The sequence below is a fragment of the Schistocerca serialis genome, chromosome 3, assembly GCF_023864345.2.
Source record: "Schistocerca serialis cubense isolate TAMUIC-IGC-003099 chromosome 3, iqSchSeri2.2, whole genome shotgun sequence".
NCBI lineage: Eukaryota > Metazoa > Arthropoda > Insecta > Orthoptera > Acrididae > Schistocerca > Schistocerca serialis.
The window spans coordinates 679,072,830-679,095,893 of NC_064640.1; the positions used below are offsets into that span (position 1 = coordinate 679,072,830).

Sequence of the window (23,064 nt, forward strand, 5' to 3'; positions counted from 1 at the left end):
GCACAAATTTTCATGTGTTAGGTATAAATGTTACAAAGTCAATTTAGATTCGCAATTCGTGAATCAAATTTCGTAATACACCTTTGGGTCGTTTGCTGGGGTAGCCTGAATTCCACAATGCGCGCTGAACAGTGTGCTCCGAAACACTTATGCCAGCACTAGCATTATACTCTGTCGTCAGAGCTGTTACATATCGGCCCCTATACTGCTGGACCGAGCGGGCGAGCCTTTGACCTCCGCATTCTGTGGCGAGGCGTGGATGTCCAACAGCTTAACTTCTAGTCGTGTTTTCACCGTCCTTCAACCACTTTCCGTAGATTCTGATGGCACTAGCACACGAACAGACCGCTAGCTTCACCTTTTTCGAGGTGCTCTTTCCGAAACGCGCAGCTTTAATAAATGCCGTTTTCGAAAGTGGATTTCGCTATCAGCGGCCCATATTGGCGGTAGAATGATTCCCCACTCGTGTCTGTCCCGCTTATACAGGGGACCCCAGGTGAAATGGCCAGTATTCAGGGATATGACAGGAACCATAATTTGAAATGAAAAAAGTCTAGTAAACTGAACAAATGCTCATAGCTCTTAAGGTATGTATTTTAGAGCCCATGTTTACTGGACTGTTTTACTTCGAGTGATCTTTCTTGTCATATCCCTGAATATTGAGCATTTCACCTGGAATGCCCTGTATACTTTACTTGCGCGTAACGTGTTCCCAACGCCGTTAGGGGCTATTCAATTTCGAGTTGGACAGTGGTCATATTGTTTCAGCTCATCAATGTATGTCTGGGAATAAACATTTGTTATTGTGTTTGACCGGACTTGATATGTATGATGGTGATCAAAGCAATTAAGATACCTGACGAAATTTCATATTTTACATAAAGAGTATCATTTATGGTATTCTGGTATGAACCATTATATTATCACGAAATATGGGAGTGAGTGTCACAGAAATGATACAGGATTTGGGCTGGAAATCATTAAAAGAAAGGCGTATTTCATGCGACGGAATGTTCTCACGAAATTCCAATCACCAACTTTCTCCTCCGAATGCGAAAATATTTTGTTGACACCGACCTACATAGGGAGGAACGATCACCACGATAAAATAAGGGAAATCAGAGCTCCTACGGAAATATATAGGTTTTCATTCTTTCCGCGCGCTATGCGAGATTGGAATAATAGAGAATTGTGAAGGTAGTTCGATGAACCCTCTGCCAGGCACTTAAATGTGATTTGCAGAGTATCCATGTAGCTGTAGATGTAGAAGGAAATACTTTCACATGCATTACAATACGCTGAAATGTAGTGGTGTATGTGTGTGACCCATATTTTTTGTCCGTGTTACTTAAAACAAGGGGAGGGAAAACGTCACATCATCGGAATAGCCTAGAAGTTGTGAAATAACTGTAACTGTTGTTTGTATTATTCGTGATACCTTTTAACGTAAACGAAACAAGTCTTCTGTAATGCAAGTGAGTCATTTTTATGTACTGTATGCCTGTCTACATCTCAAAAATGCAAGTGAACGTACTTTTGTTGCGGAAGAAGGCGTAATACTGAGTGTGTAGTTGGCAAAATTGCCTAGATTCTTCGATCTAAAGTCGTAGAGAAAATACACATCGGGTTGTGAAAAGTTTTATGGGTCGTTGGAGGAGGCGTTTGAACGTGATTCAAAAATGGTTCAAATGACTCTGAGCACTATGGGACTCAACTGCTGAGGTCATAAGTCCCTTAGAACTTAGAACTACTTAAACCTAACTAACCTAAGGACATCACACACATCCATGCCCGAGGCAGGATTCGAACCTGCGACCGTAGCGGTCGCGCGGTTCCAGACTGTAGCGCCTAGAACCGCTCGGCCAATCTGGCCGGCGTTTGAACGTGACATCTGCGTGATAAGTAAACGACGTTTTGAATTGTAGTTAGTGCTAGTGTCGTAACTAGGCTGACATAAGAAGTTCAGAGCAGTTGAAGTGTAACCCTTATCGGTTAAATTGTTATGTCGTACTGAGGCTCGTCAGTTGCGTAAGTAGTCTGCCTTCCACACTTAAAACTTCGACAGCGAAATGTTATACGAGCGTGTGGAATGCTCGTTATACATTAAGTCAAACTAACTAATCATAACCTCCAATTCTGGGCTCTTGGATTGCAACGGAAATACCTTCAGAGTGAGACAACAAATTTGGTATGCAAATAACTAACCATATTTATTATGTAAGGATCGCCTAGTGAAGATTAGTTGTAGGAAATCGGTAATTGGAAAGCAAGAGTTCACCGTCTCGGAAGATGTTGTGACTGAGTCCTATAAATATTACACGTTTTTTGTGTGTCTTTTAGTTGTTTTATGTTCATGTGAACTGATCATTTTTAGCCGTAAACTTCCACATACTTTACTGAAACTCATAAATGTCTTAACACATTGGCGAAAGGAAAAATATTGCGCCATGAAGCACCCGACCAGTATGTACCAAACTTTGTGGAGATGTGTGTCACATACCGTGTATTACATGTTTATACGAGTGCGTGCTGAAAAGTAATGCCACCTAATTTTTTATGTGAAAACTCTTAAAGCTTTTTAGATAAAGCAAAAATATATACATTTCGTTGTTCTTCGTGTCTATACATTTATTTCTCAACATAGTCATCCTGGCGACGAATAGAATTCTCTCAACGAGAGACTAGTTCGCTTATACCGTCACTGTAGAATGTTTGATTTTATTGACGGAGGCACAACTTCACATCTGCTACATCGCTTTATCACCGTAAAAGTGAAGTCCTCGAAGGTGTTCTTTCAGTTTTGGAAACAGATGGAAATCGGATGTTGCCAAGTCGGTATTGTGTGGAGGATGATCGATGACAGTAAATCTAAGGCGTCGAATTGCCGCAGATGTCGCAGCGCTCGTGAGTGGTCTGGCATTGTCATGCTGAAGGAAAGGATGCTACATGGACAAACACTTCGAATTCATGCATTCAGTTTTGTAAAGGTCTCGCAGTACCTCTGCAGAGTTTATGGTGCCATGGTGGGCATGAACTCCAATTGCAACACACCTTGAATATCCCAGAACACTGCGAGTATGACTTTATCTGTTGATGGCATGGTCTTTAACTCTTCGACATCGGTGATCCTTCGTGGCGGAACTCCATTGATGCTCCTTTCGGGGGCAAAATTATGAACCCAGCATTCATCACCTGTCACAGTGTTGTTAAGGAACCCATCACTCTTACGCTCGAAACGCAAAAGAAGTTGTTGACAGATGTCCAGTCTCCTTTGTTTCATGTCAAGATTCAACATTCGAGGCACCCACCGTGCACACAGTGGCCTGTACCAGAGTTCTGCAATGATAGCCTGTATACGCGCTGGTGATATTCCTCACTTACCTGAAAGCTGCGTTTGTATTATCCGACGATTTTCTCTGATCATTTCATCAACCCGATTCCGACGAGAGAAATTCAATTACAACACGCTGTTTCTCACATACCGCCATATAACCCGCTACTATTCGGAGCCCTCTAGATGCAGAGGGTTACAACTTTCGCCAGCGAAGCGGGAAAGTAGATCGAGTAATATGCACGACATGTAATACCTCAGCCGTTATTGAGAGGAGAATAAAAATTTCGGAGGCATTAGTTTTCAGGACGCCCTCGTACTTTCGTTCCGTTCGAAATTGCTGTCCATCTTCTACATCAGAAACGAACTGCTTTTGAATGTCATCTTAATGAATTTCTTGCCATGCTTGAAACACATGATTTTTCTGTACCTGATTATTTCTAGCTGCAGACTGGTATGAACTTTCATACCAGTTTGCAGCCAGAAATCTTCGGGATATGACAAAGATTGTGTTTCGCACATGACAAGAGCCTCATTGAGATTACATTCGGAAGCTGTTTGCTTTTGATGTAGGTGATGGACATCAATCCGAATGGAACTACAGTAAGAGGGAGTTCTGATAACTAATGTATCTGAATTTCTGCTCGTCGCGTCCCAAACATGCATTATGGTTGACAAATGAATGGACCAGGCACGCTCGTCAAGGAACCACACATTCTTCAAGGCATCTGTGGTGTGAATTGCACTGTGGCGTTTGTGTTATCCTGCTGGTATCTGTCACTCGGTACCCTAGCCATGAAGCGTATAACAGCAGGGTTTATCGTTCTTGCCACATGCTGGCGAGCATTTATCTTCCGTTCAATAACTATCAAATCAGTCCACACACCATGGCTCCAGGAGTTAGCGAAGTATGGCTCTTAAGAATTGATGCTTTCTGTTACATTTCACCGGTAGTCTGCGCTCAAGTTGGCGTCGAAATGACCGCCACAACGAGAGACTCATCGCTAAACACTACAGAATGCCACTCAGTGTCCCAGTTGATCCTGGCTCCACACCATGTAAGTCTCTGTTTTCTGCGGTGTGCTGTGAGCAATGAAAGACACATAGCAACTCGAGATGTCAACCCATATTCCGGTAATTTTTTCCCCGATGGTTCGTGGTGACAGTCTGCCTGTAACGTTTGTCCGTACTTGAGCTGTTGTCTTCCGCCTGTACGTCAGAGCCAGTCGATCAGACGTACGATTTTCTCTTTGTGTAGTCCTGATGGGAAGACGCAGCTATGGTGTTCCTATGACCCGCATCCATGTGATTCAGTCTTTCTCGAAGCCAGCAGAACAATGGCGAAAAGCTGCACGTGCACTTCCTCTGGACACGCTGTGTCGCGATCACCGGATGAGAATTCAACACATCCAATAGTCATGATTTACTCACACTATTCCTCATCTAAAGGAATTGCTTCTTCTGTATTGAAAATAAGCTAGCATGAGGATGACATTTTAATTAATATATCGCGCAGGCATGGAAGTATTGAAGTAGCAGTTTGGTATAGTTCAGAGAGAGAGAGCGAGAGAGAGAGAGAGAGAGAGAGAGAGAGAGAGAGAGAGAGAGAGAGAGAATATATAGTTTATTCAGGAAGTGATCATTGTTTCAGTTGTCTCGTACTAAACTACAGTCTCGTTACCGTTCTCTATGCAAACTTACTACTGCTGTGTCTTTCACTCCTGGAAAATGGCCGAAGAAGTTGAACTGTTATCCTATAGCATACTTCATACAGGTCATTCTGACCGGATGACGTAATCCTGACCGTTCTCCGTATGGAACTGATCCCTAACCCAAGGCTTCATCGAGCACGTCCGCCCCCGCCCAGATGTTTGGTACAGTCTGTGGAGTACAAATGACTGTACGCCTCATTAGAACTGAATGCCTCTTATATGTAGACGAAAGGGCAAAAGGCGATGACCCTCTATATTAGTTAACGACGCGGAGAGTGTCGTAAAGTTTTTCTGATTTTGTGATTTGTCAGGACGTCAATAAAAGCATTTCGGCTCATTCCGTTTTAGTACAGTGTCTTTTTAGATAATTTCACTGAATTTATCTTTTTCATCGTAAATTTTATAACTGTATGCAAACGCGAACTTATCTTTCCGAGTGTGCGCACAGGTTTGTGTGTGTGTGTGTGTGTGTGTGTGTGTGTGTGTGTGTGTGTGTGTGAGAGAGAGAGAGAGAGAGAGAGAGAGAGAGAGAGTTATCGTCGAACCAGTGAGAAAATCGTCGACGTGAAAGATATGCTATGCTGTGATAAGATATTATTTTTGTCACAGATATATTTTCTTTATTCATTGTGCGCAACCACAGAATACTATTACTATCATCTGATTTTGTTATTGTTCGTGTTTCTCTCTCTCTCTCTCTCTCTCTCTCTCTCTCTCTCTCTAGTACCCCTTCACCCGTTGTCGTGCCCCATGGTGCTTCTTTGGTGTTACACTTTTACCTCTCATTTATCGGGCATTCCCTCGCGAAAAATTTTCGTTTGTTAATTACAGTTAGGAATAATTTTGTTCTCTTTTGCATTATTTCGTTGCGAATGCTGCATCTTTTGAGTCTTCATTAATTTCTTTTCACTAACTGTTGAGAATTTTCATAAGTAAGGCAAGATTTACATGTTTTGTGAATCTGTTTCAACCCCTCCTATGTCTGTGACTGTAAACTTTTATTCGTTATTTCCTCTTGGGTCTTTGATTTTTATCAGTGAATTAATAGATCACTTTTTCATCAGACTTTGTTATCATACTTCAGTCCTAAAATTATACGGAAAGTACTTCTTTTTTTATCGAGCTCCAGTTATGCTCCAGGTGTTCTTGCATGCTCTGAGTAGTATTTGCAACTGGCTTGTCGTTTGCTTGCCGATTTCGCCCGGGTAGTTTAATAATTCCTCTTAGAAACTTTAGTCTGTCTACTTGAGAGACATTTCCGGATTACATGTTGATTCTTGAAACATGATCTGTTGTCTTGCATATACTACAAGACTACTCTTGTGCATATAATCTTTATATTTCTCAATCTCTTTATCGAGTTTTAGGATGTTTACAGTCTTCCGAAGCCATACCAATTTCACTGTGGTGTCTTTCAGAAAACTGATCTTCGATGAAAAATGTTATCGAATAATCAGTCGACAGTTGACCTTCGACATGAGCGACAGCTCAAACAGCCACCTATGTAGCTGAGGTGCCAGCGTATTTGATTACCACACTGAGGAGTCTCGCCTGTTTCCGTTTTGCTTTGCTGTGGGGACTCGCTCTAGTGGGAGCAAAACAGCAACTTCTTCGAGCATAAACTCACATTAATGGTCGGAAGAGTGGTGTGCTGTCTACATGTTCCTCCAGTGATTCGTTACGCTGTCCTGACCGTGGACGTGCACAAATGGTCACACTCCAAACTGATCTGCTGTCCAGCGACAGTTGCAGCCTACATCTGTTGCACCACCACACTAAATTTTCTTCCGAAAATGGCCATGCGTAAAACAGCTGCTTCAATTTCAACAGTGGTTCTCAAAGTTGCGCGGAAAAAAAATTCTGAAAAACTTTGTGGTGATGCAAATGGAATCAGGGCGCTTCAATGCAAAGAAAAAGAAAGCTTGTAAAGTAATACGTTTTCTTCGGGACACAGTATCACTGACAATATACACTCCTGGAAATGGAAAAAAGAACACATTGACACCGGTGTGTCAGACCCACCATACTTGCTCCGGACACTGCGAGAGGGCTGTACAAGCAATGATCACACGCACGGCACAGCTGACACACCAGGAACCGCGGTGTTGGCCGTCGAATGGCGCTAGCTGCGCAGCATTTGTGCACCGCCGCCGTCAGTGTCAGCCAGTTTGCCGTGGCATACGGAGCTCCATCGCAGTCTTTAACACTGGTAGCATGCCGCGACAGCGTGGACGTGAACCGTATGTGCAGTTGACGGACTTTGAGCGAGGGCGTATAGTGGGCATGCGGGAGGCCGGGTGGACGTACCGCCGAATTGCTCAACACGTGGGGCGTGAGGTCTCCACAGTACATCGATGTTGTCGCCAGTGGTCGGCGGAAGGTGCACGTGCCCGTCGACCTGGGACCGGACCGCAGCGACGCACGGATGCACGCCAAGACCGTAGGATCCTACGCAGTGCCGTAGGGGACCGCACCGCCACTTCCCAGCAAATTACGGACACTGTTGCTCCTGGGGTATCGGCGAGGACCATTCGCAACCGTCTCCATGAAGCTGGGCTACGGTCCCGCACACCGTTAGGCCGTCTTCCGCTCACGCCCCAACATCGTGCAGCCCGCCTCCAGTGGTGTTGCGACAGGCGTGAATGGAGGGACGAATGGAGACGTGTCGTCTTCAGCGATGAGAGTCGCTTCTGCCTTGATGCCAATGATGGTCGTATGCGTGTTTGGCGCCATGCAGGTGAGCGCCACAATCAGGACTGCATACGACCGAGGCACACAGGGCCAACACCCGGCATCATGGTGTGGGGAGCGATCTCCTACACTGGCCGGGGCACCACTGGTGATCGTCGAGGGGACACTGAATAGTGCACGGTACATCCAAACCGTCATCGAACCCATCGTTCTACCATTCCTAGACCGGCAAGGGAACTTGCTGTTCCAACAGGACAATGCACGTCCGCATGTATCCCGTGCCACCCAACGTGCTCTAGAAGGTGTAAGTCAACTACCCTGGCCAGCAAGATCTCCGGATCTGTCCCCCATTGAGCATGTTTGGGACTGGATGAAGCGTCGTCTCACGCGGTCTGCACGTCCAGCACGAACGCTGGTCCAACTGAGGCGCCAGGTGGAAATGGCATGGCAAGCCGTTCCACAGGAGTACATCCAGCATCTCTACGATCGTCTCCATGGGAGAATAGCAGCCTGCATTGCTGCGAAAGGTGGATATACACTGTACTAGTGCCGACATTGTGCATGCTCTGTTGCCTGTGTCTATGTGCCTGTGGTTCTGTCAGTGTGATCATGTGATGTATCTGACCCCAGGAATGTGTCAATAAAGTTTCCCCTTCCTGGGACAATGAATTCACGGTGTTCTTATTTCAATTTCCAGGAGTGTATTTGCCGGCCGGTATGGCCGAACGGTTCTAGGCGCTTCAGTCTGGAACTGCGCGACCGCTACGGTCGCAGGTTCGAATCCTGCCTCGGGCATGGATGTGTGTGATGTCCTTAGGTTAGTTAGGTTTAAGTAGTTGTAAGTTCTAGGGGACTGACGACCTCAGATGTTAAGTCCCATAGTGCTCAGAGTCATTTGAACCATTTTGACAATATATTTCATCTAGGAAACAAAAATTTTCGCCGAGTTAAAATTTTATGTCCTTCTGGGAATAGAACATGGATCTCCTAATTAACAAAGCAGTACACTATCAATCCACGGTGCGTGGAAATAAGTGAAATGTCATCAAAGGTGTATTTCTAAATTGTTTGCCTTCATACCTCAAAGTAAGTTTTCATTTCCACATTCCCCTCATGGGGCTCACGACACTTTCGTGCGTGCATGGCGGGCACGGACCCCAAATGTACTGCATCACCTACTTCCTTTCCTGTGCTGCAGTCTCTCATCTCCGACTGTCCTTCCTTCCTTTTCCTCTCTTTTTCTCATGGTAGCAGCCTTTGATGTCGACCAGCCTATTTCCAAGACTCTGCTTTCCTTTCTCCGACTATTAATTCATTTACTTTACAACACCTTTTGGCTGAAGTAAGATTTGATCGCCTTCTTAGTTGGACCTCATTTTCCAAATTTTTCTATAGTGTTGGCCGACTTACAATAACACCTTAAGTAGCACCTCCTACTACATGCAGCGTTAAAGGTCATCTGCGCACAATATCTGCGTACACTCTTATATGAACTTCAAAGCCAACGATTTAGTCAAACCAATGTGGTGGGATCCATGTGTACCCTTTCGGTTGAACTCCCTGACAACACAGGGATCACACAGCTGATGCTGGGGCTGCTAGCTCCCAGCGCATGCCAAGGAGTAGATGCCCGTCTTCCTGGGGCATCAGAACTTTCAGCAGTAGCTGTCGCGCCAGATGGCATTCGCTGCCGCTGTCTGGGCGCCCTTGGAGAGAGCCCTAGACCGGAGTTGGTGGCACATGAAACGTGTCAGATTATACCAAAACAATGGCCGTTCTAATCTGGCCTTCTCATCAGACAGGTCTAAATATCTCAGTACAAATATTTATAACTCTACTGCTTACCCTACTCTACTGCAAGCGGCACCAGTGTTCACACGGCACGCTGCCCCGTGGGAAGAGGGACAAGCCACAAGTCTGGGAGCGAAACATTTTATCCAATACTTAGTATAGACTCGAACTGATGGAGATATTTTTACTGCTACACATCCGTTATTTTTCGCGGATCATATTGAAGGTTGGTCTGGAGAAATTGTGACTTTGGGGAAAATGTGAAGTGGATCTCTATTGTTCAAAGCCTGCTCTGCTGCACAGTCGGCAACTATTTAGGCATGTGATCGTCTAGATGACTTACCATTGGCCATTGCCCCACACGAAACTTTGAATATTGTCCAAGAAATCATCTTCCACAGAGACCTCACGCTCCAGAGAGACGAGTAGCTAAAGATTGATTTCTGGGTGGCAATGAGTACATTTCGCCTGAAGCATCCAAAAAGGTCCCAAGGATAATCGAACAGGCGCAGGCAGTTTGAAAGCCTTGGAAGGGAATGGCCTCCCGTCGCCGCTTTGTCAGATTGCATTAACGAGCACGTGCAAGACATGTCCAGTGGGATCACCCACGCCACTGGAACTGCTATTCCCATTTCTACAGGTGCTCTCTATCGCTGGCCAGTGCCTTGGCGCACCAAAGACATTTCAATAGTTGTCCAGGATCGCCAAAGAGCCTTGCAATGCTTCAAGCAACGTCCTTTGCAGACTAACCTTATCACTCAGACTTTGTGCTAAGGCTCACTATATAATTATTTGCAGTAAGAAGGAATGCTGGGAGAGCTACGTCTCCTTCCTGGAAACATAATCATCTTCATCCCAGATGTGGACTAAGCTCTGTAGTCGTCAGGGCCTCCAGAGATCCACAATTCTACCGGGTTTCTTCCTTCAATATGCTATCTATAATGACGCACTGACTCTGAACAATTTGCAACCCACTTTGTGACACTGTCAGAATCCCATTCTTATGCAGCTATCTTCCGGAAGCTAAGCGACAAATTAAAGACATCGTTCTCTCCTTCGCCCCTTAGCCTAGTTATATAATGAACCATTCACTGACTGGGAGCTGCTTGAGGCTCTTGCCTTGTCTTACAGTATAGCCCCAGGCCCAGATTATATTCAAAATGAGATGATCCAGCACCTGGCTATTACTCAGTGATCAGGGTCTTCAACTGTATTTGGCTCGACAAGGTCTTCACTTCTTAATAGCGAAATAGTATCATCGTTATAATACTTAATGAGGGCAAAAAGAAATATCCGTTGGCAATTATGGCCGATTAGCCTTATCAATGTGGTCTGCAAACTGCATGAAATGATGGTTATCCGCCGTTTATACTGGATTCTCGAATCTCGGGGCTTTTTGTCCCGCTATCAGCGTGGCTTCCAGGAGTGACAATCCATAACCAACTGTCTGCTTACACCATACTGCAATATTTCTTGACCTACGACACTGCCTGGCGCCTTGACATTTTATTTCTCCTCCATGGCTGGAGCTTTCGAGGATCTATACAGCAATTTCTATTCATCAGTTTTTATCCCGCCGGTTGTTCCGGGTCAGAGTTGACACATTGCTCAGCTACCCACAGGTCCAACAGAATGGTGGCCTGCAGGGCCCCATGCTGAATGTCACACTCATTCTCATTACTATATATGGGCTAGTATACTCTGTCAGGCCACTGTTGATCCCCATGCTGTATGTCTACGACTGTTGTATTTGGTACAGCTCTCACTGCATAGCCTTGGCTGAACATCAGCTCCAAGACATCTGACAGGCTTCTGCTTGCACCCTTTCCCATGGTTTCCAGTCCTATACTACGAACATGAGGGACATGCGTTTTTGTTATCATACCACAGTCCTTCCTGAACCAGAATTGTACTTAGGTGCAAGGTACTTGGGCGGTATTACACAGCCAGATTTTTTGGGACTCCACATTGACAAGAAGCTGACTTGGTTGCCCCAGATTCATCAGCTAAAGACTGACTGCATGCGAAAGCTCACTGCTCTCTGATTCCTTTTCCATGTGTGTTGGGGTACTCTCCTTCACATCAACGGAGCTGTGGTCCAATCCGGCTTGGACTGTGGTTGCCAGGTTTATGGCTGTGTAGTGCCTTTGGCTTTGAAATTGCTAGGCTCGGTCCATCGTCATGGAGTTAGACTGGCCAGTGATGCCTTCTGGACTACTCCTGTAGACAGTCTCCTTGCTGAAGCATGGATCTTCCCTCTTCAGTTACGGAGTCGCCAACCCTTTCTCACCCGTGAAATCGCCTTTTGACAGTTTCCTGGTCATCCAAATTATCATGTTAGTTTTGCATATGAGATGCATCGACCCCCTGTCACCCACCCTCGGTTGTTACGACAAGTTGCAAAGCACCTCACAGCAGGACCTCCGCATATCCTCCGTAGAATGTGCTGCCCATGTTTTCGCCCCCTAATTCTACCATCCGCAGTTGGTACCCAGGCCACAAATTAAAATCAATTTATTTCAAGGATTTCACAGTTACGCTCATGGCCTTTCGGCATCTGTTCCTTTGAGTTCTTAAGGAATATCAGGGTGCTACCACATTTCAACGTGAGGATTCTAAAACCACAGATAGGAGGGATTACGCTATTACATCTCCCGCACGTGAGGAACACCGTTCGTTGCCAGTAACAAGTTTTTAAGGTAGAGATGGTGGCCATTAACCAAGCATTAAAAGGCCTCCCTTGTCCCTGTTTTCATATGTAGTTTCTCAATGAACATACTTCAGCCCATTTACCAGTGTTACTGTTGCCACCCTGTGATATTTGCTATTTGTGACCTTGTTTCTGAACTTGATCATACTGCCTGCTCAGTTGTCTTTCTCTGGGTTTCAAGCAGTTTGTATCCCAGGAACAAAATGGCTGACGATATGGACAGAGATGTGATTACGCGCCCCCATTCACTTTGACAATCCCAGGTGCGGATTTGCAGGTACAACTGTAACGCCTCTGCTCATTAGAAGATGGATAAACATCTTGTGGGCTACTGCCCCCTCCAATAAACCCTGCGCTATCAAGGAGACTACTGCTGCATGGTACTCTTTCTTCCGTTATTCCTGGAAGGAATCCGCCGTTATACGTCGCCTCCGCATCAGTTATACTAGATGGACCCATAGTTTTATTTTGCATACCGAGCCGTCCCCACATTGTGGGTGTTCAAATGGCTTTAAGCGCACTATGGGACTTAACATCTGAGGTCATCAGTCCCCTAGACTTAGAACTACTTAAACCTAACTAACCTAAGGACATCACACACTTCCATGTCCGAGGCAGGATTCTAACCTGCGACCGTAGCAGCAGCGCGGTTCCGGACTGAAGTGCCTAGAACCGCTCGGCCACAGGGCCGGCTTTTGTGGGTGTGGAGGCTTACTGACAGTTGCTAATATCCTAGTTGAATGCCCCCTCCTTGTGGCTCTTTGTGCTAAGCATTGTCCTCAGAATTCTTTGTCTGTCGCATTGGCAGATGACTCATGGACAGTTGAAATGCTTTTCCGTTTTCTCTTGGACTGTGACGTTTACTCTCAGATAAAACGTTTTAAACTACCTTCAGGAGAGGAGCCAGTTGGTTTGGGCTGGGGACGTGTCCTGCAACATGATGTTTCGTGGGGACCCTTGACCCTGTCTCCTGTGCATGCTGCATCTGTCCTCTCTCAATCTGTTTTAGTTGCTTTTGGGTAGTACGCCTCTTTTTTTCTGCCGCACCCTGCTCTTCGTTTTAGGAATAGCCCTCTGTTGATTCGTGGTGCTATCCTCCTGTTAAATGCTCTGCCTGTGATGGATCAGGGATGAGATGGTTGTGGGAGGGGATGCCCCATTCGCATGCAGAGCTACAGCGGACATCCATGTACAACCTTAACTATTGCTCTCGTCTAGTTTTATTATTGACGGGCCAACTGATGGTCATTACATTTTTAGCGCTGTCCCTCTTGACCAGAAGGCATTCTTTACTCTTAACCAACCCTTAATCGGGTTGGCGGAGGTGCAAAGTGGGTGGGGTACCTTTGGTCGTGACTGAGCCCTAGGAGACCACATGTCTGCTCTGATCTACGTACCTGTCGAATCCATACACTTTTACTCTCTGTAAATCGCTTTCCCAGCCCTGGCATCACTACTGCCTGCAGTGCCTCACTCTTACCACTCCTCCGTAGTGTCCTCGTCCAAGTTCATTCCTGGTGAACGTCACTGCCTCCGGATGAATGAACTCTTGACTAAGTGACTGATGACCTCGCTTGTTAGTGCCTTACCCCCGTCAACCAACCAACCAGTAACTTCCGCATTATGACAGGACACGCACACAGGCATTAGTTGAATAAAAGATCTGAAGAAATTGCCATCCTACAACTATGCATTTAGCGGTATGGTAGTATGTTTGACTACTAAAAGAATTAAAAACGACAAAGAGTACTGGAAAGATCAGTATTCGGCTACAAAAAGAAAGACATAAAGAAAGCAGTAGATGTCAGACGTACAACGAAGGTCAGTGACCTAATGTAAGAGTAAATACCTTGACATAGTAATGGGCTAGTCACATCGCTCGAAGAAGAGATGGCAGATGGTAAAAAAAAAAAATCTAGATTGGAGCCCAATTTACCAAAAAAGACAGAGCAGAAGACCACAGCACAGATGGGACAGCGTCTTAAGAAAGAAAGCTTGATTCAATTGGCAACAGGAAACTCAAGATCTGCAGAAATTGAAGAACCTGCTGGAATTCTACATTGCACGCCGACTCAGAGATGACACATCACCAAATGACTGAATTGGATGATGATATATAGAGTATCCCAGCGGAAATGGTGAGTATACCGGGATATGACAGGAACGATCGTTCGAAACAAAAAAGTGTAGTCAATTGAACAAGTGCTCATAGCTCTTAAGGTATGCATGTTTGAGGCCACGTTCAGTAGATTATTTTGCTTTGTATGGGCGTTCTTGCCATATCCCTGAATATTCCCCCAGGGACATTCCATCCCTCCCTCTGTCCCACCCCCCTCCCTCCCCCAGGGGAAGTAAGGATGAAAAGTTGGATATAGGACACTGGCGATGTATCAAGCTGGGAAGCAACCTCAAATCAGTATACAAAAGCCACATAAGCTACAGCGGATGCTACACACGCGAGATTTTGAATATTCTCTCGCTCTCTTCGGCCGCCCGCTTAGTTGGCTGTTTCATTAATTTAAGTTTTTCCGTGAGAATGATGAAAGAGGAAAGACTTTTGTAAACATTATGTAAAAACTAATTACGTTTACCACTCGATCTAAACTTCTCCCTTACAAGCATACGAGCTTCGTAGTTAAGAGGACAGACAAACAAAATTATTTAATAGTTAATTTTATGCTGTTAAAATTCACAATATTTTGAAGTAAAATTTACACAGACGCCAATTTGACATGTTGTAAATGCAAGAAGGAGTTTTTAATGTTCAGTATTGATTTTGGGCAAAATACCGCACAGGGCGGGTGCGGTGTAGCTTAGGTGACTTCTGTAGGCGAATTCGAGGATGTTTCCCATGTATACTCAACTGTCCTATATCAGTTTTTTCGTCTCGACTTCGCCTACATCACTGTGGTACATTGTAAACAATTATCATTTACATGCTGTATATTTAATCTGCCAGTACCTAGAAGTAGCGTGCTTTCGTGACACGTAAGTTGTAATGCAAAACCAACAAATACGACACTTTAGTTTTAGTAAGTTATATTACACTATATGTCTACTGCTCGGTTCGGCATATAATAGAGACATATTGGTTCTCGTTTAGTAACACCTTGCCGAAATCCGACTAGATGCAGTGCATTATACACGCACGTAAGTGCTTCGCAAAATGAAATTTCACGTAGTGTCTGAAAACTCGTCCCGCTCCATGAACACGATAATACGTCCTGAATGAGAAAGCTTACTGACGGAGATGGCACTGCGATACGTCGGCGTCAAACAGTCCCCTTGACCAAATTCCGAGGCTGGTTTCTTTTACTAACGGAAAAAAAATTCTGTTGTCGCAGGTCTTAGACTTGTGTGACTGTTAACAGTAGCTCGTAGTAAATAGTAGCTCCAGTGACTGTAAAATTCCTAGGAAAACCAAATCTGAAAATAAAATGTGTTTGTTTGCTGGCTGTCACTATACGGATGCTTAGATACGGTGTGACTAGAGACGGTAGTTCTGAGAGTCCGGTATGTTTTTATCGCATTTATTTTGGATGTTTTACTCGATGGAATCCTTTCAGTTAAAAGGGCGTTGTAGCCTGATATGAGTCTTGGCGAGGGCCGAAAAAGGGGTTTCAACACAGTTTTTACATTTCAGTATGAGTCACATACTCGGTTTTTCGTATTTTTAGTAGTGAAAAAATTAGAATAAGAAAATAAAGCTTATGACTTAAAGGGAATAACCGGTGTATATATTGTTAATTTATTTTTGTACAGAATTACTGAAAATATTGAGGAAACAGTGATTAATATGTTTTGTCGGTGTTTGTTTCAGGGTGCAAAGAAGCTGTGTCCTCAGTGCAATATGATAACATCACCATCGGATCTGCGGAGGATTTACATGTGATCGCCCCTAGCTGATACTCTGGCGACCGCCATCCATTTTGTTGAAGAAGTAACTCCAGTGGAAACACGTGCTACATCTCTCTGAAGTGGAACATCCCTTGGCTTTCTTCGGTTTGCGACATAGCGTATTTATGAAACTACGGACTGATGGATTTGTTGGTGCACTGCAGAGAGATGAAGCTTTTATTTGCGGATAGCTGCAACTTCACAGCACAGTTGGAAGATTTATGTGTCAATGCGTTCCTTGTACGAAGGTGAGTTGCAGTTACGGCTTGTGAGTTACGGCGTCAAGAATGAATACACGAGTCAAAGCGACGTTCTTTGACTGGCTTGCAAGAGACATAGGCGGTAGTGCCGTCAATCGTGATAAGCTGCAATTTACTTCAGTCGATTTTGAAGTAACTGCCATTCGTAAGATTTGACAATGTGCGTGAAAGCTCAGTGTCGTACGTACAATGGCTAACGATTTAGGGAGGAAACGAGTGCATCGTAATTATGCAGGACTGTTGTTAAACTCAAGAACAGAAGCGTCATCTGTGTGAGCGTGTGGATTCTCGCCGTTAACTGGAGGCGCACCTGATCGATTGCGGACGGGACAGAAGATCCGAGTGGGCAAGTTGGAAATTAATGTGTGGGAGCTGTGCCAGCCCCTCATGTATTCGTATTTGTTGAGACAGTTGGTCTGCTCTTTGTAATGAGACGACGAGGTTCCGCAGATCGTGAACCTCCTCCGGCTTTGTGAGGATCTTAAAAAGTCTGAGCTCAACGAATTAAATAGCAATACTGATTCGCGACTCGCATTTGACAAATCACCACAGAAGCCTCCCACTAAGACCGCGCGCGCAAATTTCATTTATAAACCTCTCTTTATTTAACCACTGCAAAATGTGTTTTGGCTTCAATCGTCCTTCGTCTCATAAATGTTTGTGTGGCCATCCTACTGACGTAGTGTACATGCACATTCCCGAATAATACTTACTGAAGCAGTGTCGCGTTACCCGATCTTGTTGACGAATATGTATGGCAGATTCACCGTATGTATTTGTCACATTTTACGTTCTCTGTGTATATTAAGTCTGTGAGGCCCTTACTACAGTCTGACAGAAAATGGTTTTAATTATGCAAAACACGTACCGGTATTTTTAACGAATTCACCATTGGTATAATTGTTCTAGAAACGTTAATTACCTCTCGTCACTGACTGTTGTCGAAAGATTAGTTGTCTGGCAGACTGTGCATCCCAGATACATTTCTAAAATAAAAGTTGATTTTTATTATAAAGTGAACTTTCTTACCAAAATAAAACCATACCAATTAATAATGAGAAAATATTTACAACGTGACAACCCTCAGTTATAGGTCCTATATCCTATCACTTTTGCAAAATATATAACTTACAGTAAACTCCTTGCCGAGCGCCCATGTACAGTGTCGAATAATATGCCAAATAGCAACCTTGATGAGGCTTGAATAGCAGAGCACCATCTGAAAGCAGACGGCTATGGACCGATTGTATTAGATAGAATTCCGTCTAGAAAATTACCCGATATGAATCTTGTAACTCAGCCCCACTTCCTGCTCACGTAGTCTGCTTTTATTGTTACTGACAAAGCTGTTTCGAAACGTCCTTAATTATCAGTCTACGTGTGCTGGCTATTGTGTATCCGAAACGTCCATGAAGATAAAACTGTGTGGACCCAGAGAGCTGCTTTAGTGCTTAGCGGTACACTGCTGCTCCCTTCGGTGGCACCAGAGTTACTACACACATTTTCCAGGGTAGTTCTTTGATTCACAACTTGAATATTTCTCTTTAAAAAATTGGTTTTTCTTGGTAATAGTCCATCGCAGACAATCGGCTGTGGGAATGTGTAAGTCGGATCCTTCCATCAGAAGCAGTTTGTCAATTAAAAAGTAAATTCCAAACTAACTGACGAAAACAGTTTTCAGTTGTTTCGACAGTTCTGGCCAAATGTAGATTTTATCTGATCGTTCTAATATCGTATCAGAGTACCCTATGAAATTTACATAGGAAATTAAATTCTGTTAACTTGATCTGCACAGTAATGGGGGAAACTCAACGTCGTAAATTCTGTACACACACAGAGCCTTTTATTTAACACCTAGGTTCTACATATTAATTACAGAAATCTATGTACCGTTTACGAAACCACCAGTTTGACGTTTAAGTGTTGCAGTTAGATCAGAAAATCGTCGTTGCTCTAAAAGTAAGTTGGCGAAGTGAGAAGAAATTCAACTAACTGCGTTTAATTGCTTCCTATGCTGTCAGTATGCCAGCTCACTCGGTGAGAAAAATACTTAATTAAATAAAGTCAGACTGCAGGAACGTCATGTCGAACTGAAAAATGTAAACATAAACAAACTGAATTGTTCGTGTAGGGATTCTGTGTGACTTAATGACTATATGTTAGGAATAGCCAGTAAAAAGTTTTGCTTCCCAGAAACTATGTCTTTCCATTATATGAAAAGTACGTGTCTCAGTGTGCGAGAAAACAACTCGTGCAGAATATAGGGACAGTAAAAATAACCTAGAGTCCCAAAGGTAACAGAATTAAGATTAACCTAAATCGGTGTGAACTGTAGGTAAGACAAACCGAGTCTGCAGTGACGACGGTTCGGGAGGAATATATCGATGGTAGCCAATAAAAACCCCGCAACTCCATATGTTGGTGAAAACCTCGTAATTCCAGTAACCTGTAACTCCATAATCAGAGAGAGATTTGAAAGTGTGGTAATTTCGCTAATCTGTCATTAACTAGGTTTCTATTATCCAGTTACATATGCAGCAACTTTCTGTATCACTTTATATTATTTTTTAAGAAACCGTTTTTGCTTCTCTTGCAAAATTAAAAAAAAAATGGAGCTACGAGATTTTCGTTGCCTATTATCGATATGTACATGTGTTTGCGAACGCATAATCCTGCCTAAGATCAATTATACATTTTTGTTACATCAAAGGATTGATGCGGTATTTGAGTAGTGTGCCACCGACATTTAAAAGCGCGTAGATAGGTATGATTCAAAAGCGAAAACTTCGAGATTAGTAGATGTGGATTGCTCGTGCCTTCCTGCCCTTCTACCGTAATACATTCCGAAGGAGACACGTTGGATCTCTCTGAAACCGCTTACATGGAACGTTGCAGACCACATGAGAACTAGTGTGGCTAAATCAAACCGTAATTATGAGACTGACAGCGTGAGTTCTGTATGTGCGACACGTCGTCATGTCTCTCTTTTGGCCAGAAAACATAATGTAGTGTTACTAGAGGAAACAACTCCTAATACGTAAAGGCGACTTCTAGTGGGATTATGGAACTATGTTCGAACGCATAAACGCAGGGAAAGGTTTTGAGAACATCTGTGTTTATGTTGCGTGTCCTCTGTCCTTATATAAAATGCCAGCAGTTGCACTAATATAGCCATCCACGAGTTTTGTTAAAGTAAATTTGGTCCATGTTTTTTTTACTGCTGTCGAAGTAGGGTTCTACAGGCCCGTCTGCTTAGAAGTACCCGGCAGGCATTCAGTTTGGCGGAAGACTTTCTTGGAGAGGTTAACAATACTCTCTGTGACTCTGGCAGGGACCACGACCATTTTAAGTACATTACGGAGCACCGAATATTTATCTGTAACCTGGGTGCGCTGTTTGTGTAATAGAATGCACGTTCACGTGTTAAATTATATGAAAATTTTCATCACATTAGTTAGATTTTGTTTTCAGGATGTCGTAACTGGCAATGGCATGGCAGAATCTGTAAAGCTTTGGCAATTTCCACTCAGTACTACAGCTAACTAGTTCTCGATATACCGTGCAACTTCCCTTTGTTGGCTGTGTTGTAGTTTAGTATACTCCCCATTCAGAGAAGAAGAAATTGAAAACAGTTCTTTTTAATTGTAACCCAGTCCTACCGTCCTCCCTCAACTGAACATCAGCGACGTGGATTTTAAATTCTGACATTTCGAAATGAAACGCTTGTGTTGCAGTTCATTATACGTATTTCGTGATGAAGCAAACATTATTAAAAAGGGTTTGACATATTTTATGTGGCACTAACGTTTTTTGTATCTAAGTACGAGTAGCAGTACCTTTCCAAGAATTGTTTCTCCAGGTTAAAAGGCAAGATTTAATTGGAATCGTCTGTGAAATTTGATGTAAAACGTGATTATTGTTAAAGAAACAGTAAATAACGCGAACATCTGCGAATAAATATACTGTATATGGCCCCACCAGAAAGGCAATTTTCGTCATATATGTTGTTGTGGCAAGAGTTCACGTTAATACAGAGATTTATGAATTTTTCCCGTTGTTTATATGGCCATTGGACACATTGCTGACGTAATATTCATGTGTGCCTGTTTACTAGTCCATGTAATGTTGTGATTGAGATACCTCCTGTTACAGCATTAAACTGTAGTTTCCTTTCTGTTTTACAAGACAGCTTTAATGAAATATGTGCATAATATTACTCAACAGACTCACGTTTATAAGTCTGAACCTTACAGTTGTATATTCTTTCACTTACTTTTACACAACAGTCATGTTGCATTGTCTCAGTAGAATCATTTTGTGATTCACATATTTAAGTTCGTGACACAAGGATAAAATGTCTGTGTTCTCAATTCAAAATAATTTACTGTTTATGCAATTAGATTTAATTATCTCTGTCATTTTCATCTCAAGGACTTAACTCCAACCCGATGTTGGAGAAAATTTAAAATCGAACAGAAATCAGTATTTACCGATAATGAATTATTGTGGTATAATGTATTTGAATACCTTACAGCCAAGTGCCCATTTCTTCAATTTATATCTGTCATAACTGTCAATACATAAAAATATGTGTGTGAAGTTCTACTAATGTCACAATCCGAGTTTCAGTTTGGCACAACCTTTTCTCATTGCAAAGTTGGTTCTGTATCTTGATAATTAATTCCTAAATACCGTACATCACACAGTGTGGTATAATGGTGTATTTAATTCGTATTGCAAATATATAAATGTATACATACAGTCAACGCTACATGTTCGGTATCATATGCATTTTGCCCTAACGCCAAAACGGCAGATTAAGCTTACATATGTGTTGTGTCTTTAAAGCTATTATGACTAAATGCAGTAGCAAATTGTTTCCAGACCTGTAATAGAATAAATATTTGAAATATTAAAGCATTTTATCTCTTTGTTATTACCTTGCTGTTCTCCCCCCCCCCCCCAAATCACTTAAAAAATTGTTGTACCTTATGTCAAAGGGCTTGTCTAATGTATTTGGAAAAACTTAAACAGGTTAGCTGCAGTATTATTTCATACTCTGTGGGTGTATTTAATCAAAATTAATTTGTCTATTTATTGATTTAGTTTTATTTTTGCAGTTCAGTGCACGGCACAGCATGAAGTCGATTTCTGAAAGTGTGTTTCTTTTTGAGAATTGTGTTGAATTGGTATCTCAGGCTCATCTTCTCGTGAGAACCAAGATTCACACACCAAATTAGAATAGGCTTTCCACTCCAGTTTAATCTGGAAGTGGTTCCAGTTGTAGAAGTGTCTCATGTAGTGAAAAGGCTGTTAATAGATACTGATTTTGTGGGTTGTGATCTTTACAAAGCATCTTCAATCGCTATTGTTGACTGAAATGCATCCACGTGGTCTTCTCCTTATGAACTGAATAAGAAGCTAAGCTGCGGTAAACCAAACTGCTTAGTTTTGTGTTATACAAGGATGCAATACTTTGAGATATTATTCATCATATGATCTGTAAGAATAAGCTAGCTGCTCCCTTATGTGCCATTAGTGGCCAAAAGTTAATATCTTCTTCAATGTGGCAATTGATCAAATAAAACAAATATTGTTTGCTGCAACCTGAATGACTGTGCTAAAAATTTGGGGGAGAACATCTCAACCCTTTATTGTTAAGGACCAAGAATGAAGGTAACTGTTGACTGAAAATGAAATGAGCTGTTGAATAATTTCGTCTTTGTCACTGGTGCAAACTTCAACTATTGGAACTTAGTTTTCGGTTCTGTGCCCAAAACTTTAAGACACTGTAATGGGGAATCGGAATCTGGTTGTCTGTATAATCGTAATGAACTGAGCAGTGTGGGATGTCATATTTTCAAGTCAACCAATTCATTCTGCAATGTGTTCTCAGTATCTTTTTCGTGTTCTGAAAGTGTTTAAGCTGCTAGAGACAATTGGACTAGGCATATGGTGAATAAAAGGAAGAGGAAGAAAAGTTTGGAATGGCTGCTGCCTGTGGAACCCAGTAGTTTCCTATGGAGAAACACCAATTAGTCCATCAAAAACAAACTCATAATGTGTTAATTTCAATACCTACATAAGGAATAAAGCATTTTGGAGATTAATCTCCTGTCAAGGTCATTAGAGATGGAGCCCACATTGAAGTATGCAAGGCTGGGGAAGGAAATTGGGTGTGATCTTAGTGAAGGAAACCATTCCAGCGTCCACCTGAAGTTACTGAGGGAAACAATGAAGAACATAGGTTCAAATGGCTCTGAGCACTATGGGACTCAACTGCTGAGGTCATTAGTCCCCTAGAACTTAGAACTAGTTAAACCTAACTAACCTAAGGACATCACAACCATCCATGCCCGAGGCAGGATTCGAACCTGCGACCGTAGCGGTCTTGCGGTTCCAGGCTGCAGCGCCTTTAACCTCACGGCCACTTCGGCCGGCGAAGAACATAGATTTGCATGGCTGGACAGGGAACTGCACTGTAAGTCTTCCAAATACTAATCTGATCTCTTTAGTACTGTTTCAGCCTGCTTGAACTGTATCAGTGTGGTTTCGATGTATCAAAGCACTCTCATGTAAACACTGCATATTCTAGGTCTGTCACAAGCAGCAGTGATAAAATGGTTCAAATGGCTCTGAGCACTATGGGACTTAACAGCTGTGGTCATCAGT

At 43.1% G+C, this 23,064-nt stretch overlaps 1 protein-coding gene across 1 annotated transcript in view; it reads left to right on the forward strand.

Annotated features, from left to right (window-relative positions):
* The window catches only part of LOC126471083 (E3 ubiquitin-protein ligase RNF220-like), a 682,522-nt gene extending 661,210 nt beyond the window's left edge, over positions 1–21,312 (forward strand). The window contains exon 9 of the mRNA XM_050099157.1: positions 16,056–21,312. Within this exon, the coding sequence (XP_049955114.1) occupies positions 16,056–16,127 (72 nt within the window). The 3' untranslated portion in view covers positions 16,128–21,312. The remainder of the gene's footprint in view (positions 1–16,055) is intronic.
* The last annotated feature ends 1,752 nt before the right edge of the window (positions 21,313–23,064 follow it).